The following is a 6,000-nucleotide window of genomic DNA, read 5'->3' on the forward strand; positions in this document are numbered from 1 at the left end:
CACAGGGGCCCGGCTGAGACCACGGGGCTCAGGGGTTATTTCTCAAGCTGAAACCCCAGCTCTGATTCTCCGTGTGCTTGCTGTGGGTTTCTTCTCATTGTGGCTTTTAATTAAGCTAATGGAGATTTTATTGAGTGGAAATTAGAGAAAAACAGAAGAATTTTGATTATGGAGCTGGACACCAACCTCTGCACAGTTCTGTATCTGGGTGATGACATGTGTCCAGGGGCTCTGTGCAGCCCTCTGCTGTTTATAGTGAGATTTCAGTAACCTCCAGGTCTCCGGGAGACTGTCTGGGGGCCCCCAGGGCCTGGCCTTCCCAGGAAGAACGCTCCCTCATCACACCCCAACCCCACCACAGCCCTCCCAGCACGACCTCAGAGACAGGGGACTTGTGTTAACACATCCCTGTGATGATCTCCCTCTTCAGGGCCCCTGGAACCCTTAGAACTCAGGTGCACATACACCCCCATGCACACACACACACACCCCATGTGCATGGACACAACCCCCATGTACATATGTATACATGCCGCACGAGGCACATGCACACACACACACACATGCATGCGGGCACACACGCACACACGTGCCCCCCATGCACATGGGCACACACACACACCATGAATATGCACACATACACATCTGTGCACACGGGCACACACACGCCATGCACATGCACACACATGCCCCCATGTACATACGCACCCATTCCCCTTGCACATGCACACATGCCCTCCCATGCACACACACACACACCCCATGTGCATGGACACAACCCCCATGTACATATGTATACACGCCGCACGAGGCACATGCACACACACACACATGCATGCGGGCACATACGCACACACATGCCCCCCATGCACATGGGCACACACACACACCATGAATATGCACACATACACATCTATGCACACGGGCACACACACGCCATGCACACGCACACACATGCCCCCATGTACATATGCACCCATTCCCCTTGCACATGCACACATGCCCTCCCATGCACACACACACACCCCATGCACATGGGCACACACACCCCCATGCACATATGCACACACACCCCCCCCATACACACACACACCCCCCACACACACACCCCCCATGCACATGGGCACACACATCCCCATGCACATATGCACACATACACCCCCCATACACACACACACACCCCACACACACACATACACACCCCATGCACATGGGCACACACACCCCCATGCACATGGGCACACACACACCCCACGTACACACACACACACACACATGCACACAGGTACACAAACCCCCATGTACATATGCACTCACACCCCGCATGCACATGCACCCCCCCCCATGCACACGCGCACACACACACCAGTGCACACGCACACACACGTGCCATGGCAGCAGGTCAGGAGGCTGGATGGGTTGTCTCACCCTGAGGCCGTGTCACGTGCCCCCCAGCATCTGGGACTTGTGTGGGAGAGGCAGTGCTTGTGACTCCTGAGAGGAAGCCCACCCCTGGGATGGCTTTAGCACCTTTTCAACGAAGCCCCCTGGTTTGGAAAACACAAGCCAGGGAAGCAGGTGTGATCCCCAAACCAGGAGTCCTTGCATGGTATTCAGGACCAAGGAAGTCTCGGGTGACGTTTTAAATGTCACTGTCGATTGAATGTGCGTACAGATGGACGAGGGACTGGTAATTGTATTGAAAATACCTTTATAAAAGGAGATAAAGAGCAGGAGCTCCAGGTTTAGCTGCGTAAGAGAAACTGGCGGACGGTTTGGGGTGAGTTGGTTTGTTCGGCACAGCTGAGCCCTGTGCTCCACAGTCCCCAGAACAGCCTCCGCCTCGCTAGGTCCCTGTGCTTGAGACACCAGGAGCCACCGCACGTCTTGTTCCAGGGACGTGGTTGCCGTGGAGGAGGACATGCGGGCAGGGACCGGGCCGTCCCGTTTGTCAGGAGCCCCTGGGCATGTGGGGATCAGGCTGAGGGGCAGGGACCAGCGAGGGAGGAGCAGGGGGTGGGCAAAGGGCTCAGGTCCCGGAATGTTCTGAACTCTGGAATGTTCCAGAGAGCGGCGCCTGCGATGCCTGGCTGCAGGGGCGAGAGGGGTGGGGCCGAGGCAGGACCGCTGGGTCGCAGCCACAGGCTGGAGCTTGAGCTGCCTCCTGACAGGGTAGAAGTGCCTGGTATGAAGGAGCACTCTGCCCGGTGATTGCCTCCCTCCCCTCGGGGCCCCTCAAGGCCCCCCTGTTTTGTGGTCACTGTTTCTGAAGCAAGTGTGGGACTTGTCCTTGATCCTGAGAGGCTGGCTCTGACTTAGTGGGTCCTGAGCTGGGATTTGTAGAGATGGAAGCTGCGACGTGTGAGGAGCTGGGCCTGGGCGCTCATCTTCCCCCAGACACCCTGTGGAAAGGCGCATCTTCCCCGGCTCGGCTCTCGGGCCAGCCTCCCTGCCCCAACACTGGAAGTGTTGTGGGGGCAAGAGCCACGGGGCCTGCAAGGGAAGTTGGGGAGGCTGGGGCAGCAGAGGTGGCTGTGCTGGCAAGTCTGGGGCACCCAGGGCTGGTGTGACCAGTGTGGTCTGCACACCAAGCATAGACACCAGAGGCTCTGAGCGATGTCTCAGGCTGTGCCACATGGCAGACAAGTGATGCAAGTTGTACCCAGGAGGGAAATGGGAGCCGCCTCCTGCCAGGTTCCTCCTCCCTGTTTGAGAGATGCTGGGTCAGGAGAAGGGTAGCAGTTGGGACCCAGAGCTCACAGGCCCCAGCCCTGAGCTGTGCAGACCCTGCCCTGGGCATTCCCCAGCCCTGCCTGCCTGTGGCCGAGTGGGGAGCGGGGTCAGGTGCCCACGCAGTGGGAACAGCCTTCCCCCAGCCTTCACCCGCCTAACCCTGTCCTCTCGCTGTGCCCAGGTCTGGACGCCAGCCCCCCGGCCAGCACTCATGAGCTCACCATTCCCAATGATGTGAGTACGTCCAGCCTCCCCCGCCTGAGCCCACCTGCGCCCCCTCTCCGTTAAGCAGCTGAATGCCCTTGGGGGTGGATGACGTCACCCCTAAGTTACCATGGGGGAGGAGCCATGGGGGCATCAGGGTGAATTCCCAGAATGAAGATGCCTGGCTGCCTGGGGGTCCTGGCTGCCCGGCGAAGGACCTGCCCTGGCTCAGGGTCACCCCGGGGACAGGTGGAGCAGAGCACCCCCGAGGCCCTTGGAGGGCCTCCCACACTTCCCCCACACACTCCCCGGACACGCCTCCCTCACAGGGCCTCATACACTTCCTTCACACACGTCGCCCATATGCTCTCCCCATGCCCTCCACCACACAGCCCCCGACATAATCCCTCACAGGGTCTCCCTTACACTCCTCCCACACCCTCTATCCACACTTCCGCCGCACGCTCCCCTCACACCCTCCCTTACACACTCCCTCACACGCTCTGTTACACCCTCCTTCACACACTCAGTTATTTCCCAGCCATCTTCTGGACCCTCGAGTCGTCCTAAGAATGCCCACTCCAGTCCCCAAACCAAGACGCCAGGGCAGGTGTGGATCTGGTGTCCTTGGAGGGACAGCAGCCTTGGAGGCATGGCGATGGCTAGGGACATGCCTCTCCAGCTCCTGTGTCCACTCAAACATCCCTCCAGCCCGAGAGTGCAGCCTAGAGGGGCCACCGTGGCTTCAGGCCCGCAGAGGACACTGAGCCCGGTAAGGGGTCTCCATGATTGCAGGCTCTTCATTTGACGGGACTTCCTACAGTCGAGGCCTCACGGCTCCCATCCTCCAGCAGGAGTGGAGGTGTGTCTCTTGGGGGGACCGGGGAAGGGACCAAGGCAGCGGGACCCCCAGCTCCCCTTATGTCTCAACTGCACTCAGGCCACAGTGGATTCTCTCCAAGACGCTCCTGCATCCTTTCTTCCAGCTAATAGGCTGCATAATTGGACGCCAAGGGACCAAAATCAATGAAATTCGACAGATGTCTGGAGCACAGATCAAAATCGCCAATGCCACGGAGGGGTCATCAGAGCGCCAGATCACCATCACGGGGACCCCAGCCAACATCAGCCTTGCCCAGTACCTCATCAACGCCAGGTGAGGACCTAGGTGGGGCCTGGACTGGCCTGCCTCCCGGGGTTCTCTTCTTGGGGCGGGACGTGCTTGGGGAGTCTCCAGGGGATACAGGACCGCACGCTCCTCTGTCCTCTCACCCTTGACTTCCACCCTCCAGCCGTGCCCACGTGGCCCCACACAAGCCGCTGGGCATTGACACCCTACATAGCACGCTGTGGGGAGCCCCACGCCCATGCCTCCCTGGCACAGTGACTCCTGCACCCCTTCCCACAGTGGCAGCAGAAATGGCCGTGGCAGCCTGGGCCTGTCGCATCCCCCTCACCCCAACCCCGTGTGGTGACTGGCATGCAGGCCCCAGGCTGTGAAGGAGGGGTCAGGACTCTGAGGACACCTCAACCGTGAGAACACGGTGACCCCTGACCTGTGCCCTTGTCTCTTCCAGGCTGACATCCGAGGTCACCGGAATGGGCGCTCTCTAACCCCACCACGCCCCTACGCTCACCACCTGTGCAGACTGCCCCCCGCCCCCCGCAGATGTAGAGGTTTCTTTACCAACAGAAGCTATCTGTGCCTGCCCTAGACCTGTGCCCACAATGCTCCAAGTGTGTCTGGGGCCCCTGGCTCCACCCTGACACTGCTCCAAGTTCATTTACGCCTGCTCCTCACGCGTTGGCATGCCATGTCCATTATTTTAAAGGCTTTGTGGCCATTCCCATCCATGACGCTCTAGAAATGTCGTTCCTTAGTGTCCGTGTACCTTTTTAAGACTTGGTTTGACATGTGGACGTTGTCTCCGAGGCCCCAAAGCTGTGGCCGCAGGAAGCCGCCCCTCCCGGTGCCCTCGGCCTTGTCTCCAGGGGCCGCCTGCGTCAGCACCGGGTAGGGTGCACATCTCCCTATGTCCGAGGGCAGGAGAGTGGAGGGCTCGGGGTCGTGACGGGAGGATGGAGCGGGCTGCTGGGCCCCAGGCATCTGTCTTTGGGGCTGACAGTGTGGACCAGCTGGGAGGCACCTCTGCACTGGGAGCCAGTTCAATAAATGATGCGCGCTGCCCCTCATCTTGGACTCCTCTCTGTGACCTCCCCACCCCTCCCCCCACCACCATGCTCAGACCCCAGACATGTCAAGGAGCAGCTCCACCTTAGACAAAGTGAGATTCGACCTGCTCCCACCTTCAGGGTTTGGCTTGTATGAGTCTTGCTCGTCTTACTTCTGCAAAGCTGCTTGGATGGCAGAGATGTAACCCCAAATCCAGTGTCTGCAAGTGAGGCCTCCCCCTCCTCCCCCTAGTCACACTGTGCACTCAGTGGCCCTGAGCTTCCCAGTGGGAGCCCATCCCTCTCCACTGCCCCACCCCAGCTTAGCCCACCTGTGCTCACCCGCAGAGCCCACCACACACCTCTCCGTGCTGAACCCTGGGGGACCCAGGCCTGGGGCAGAGGGCTGCCTTATTATGTGGCCCTGGGCCGCATGGGCACCGCCTCCTTGGGCCAGATCTGGGCTCACGGGTGCTGTGGCAGGTGGGGGTCTGGAGGTAAGGCCAGGCCAAGCCCCTGCCATAGGCACCAGCATGACCGAGAGTCCGAGCAGCCCAGGGGGCTCTTCCTCGGTCCCCACCCCTCAGCAGGAGCCCCTCTGTGTCTGCCCCATGAGGGGGCTGCCCTGCTCCTCAGATGCCAGCCAGGCCTCCGGTGCTCCGGCCCTACAGGCACCCTGCCCCACCCTCCCTGCAGTTCACTGGTGGAGGCTGGGTGCACAGCATAGAGGCGCCCGGCTATACTGCAAGCCCAGCCGTTTAGGGCTGCAGCTCACTCACCCACTGGACACGGCCAGGTGCAGGCCACAATTCAGGGCCTGGAGGCGACAGGGATGAGGTGGGCATCAGCCTTCCTCTGGGGACCTCAGTCAGCGGTGTGTGGCCAGTGGAC

General features: G+C 60.4%; 1 protein-coding gene across 6 annotated transcripts in view; it reads left to right on the forward strand.

Annotated features, from left to right (window-relative positions):
- PCBP3 (poly(rC) binding protein 3) overlaps nucleotides 1-5,142 on the forward strand; it is a 204,967-nt gene extending 199,825 nt beyond the window's left edge. For 2 of the 6 annotated variants that reach the window (XR_008200138.1, XR_008200139.1), the window contains 4 exons: nucleotides 2,915-2,967; nucleotides 3,733-3,799; nucleotides 3,924-4,093; nucleotides 4,515-5,142. Coding sequence is in view for 4 of the 6 variants with exons in the window: in XM_052648625.1 (XP_052504585.1) it covers nucleotides 2,915-2,967; nucleotides 3,924-4,093; nucleotides 4,515-4,551 (260 nt within the window). In the remaining 2 variants the exon portion in view is untranslated. The remainder of the gene's footprint in view (nucleotides 1-2,914; nucleotides 2,968-3,732; nucleotides 3,800-3,923; nucleotides 4,094-4,514) is intronic. The other 4 variants (XM_052648625.1, XM_052648633.1, XM_052648608.1 and 1 more) reach the window with 2 other exon arrangements.
- The last annotated feature ends 858 nt before the right edge of the window (nucleotides 5,143-6,000 follow it).

This window comes from Budorcas taxicolor, chromosome 1 (assembly GCF_023091745.1).
Source record: "Budorcas taxicolor isolate Tak-1 chromosome 1, Takin1.1, whole genome shotgun sequence".
In the NCBI taxonomy this organism is placed as follows: domain Eukaryota; kingdom Metazoa; phylum Chordata; class Mammalia; order Artiodactyla; family Bovidae; genus Budorcas; species Budorcas taxicolor.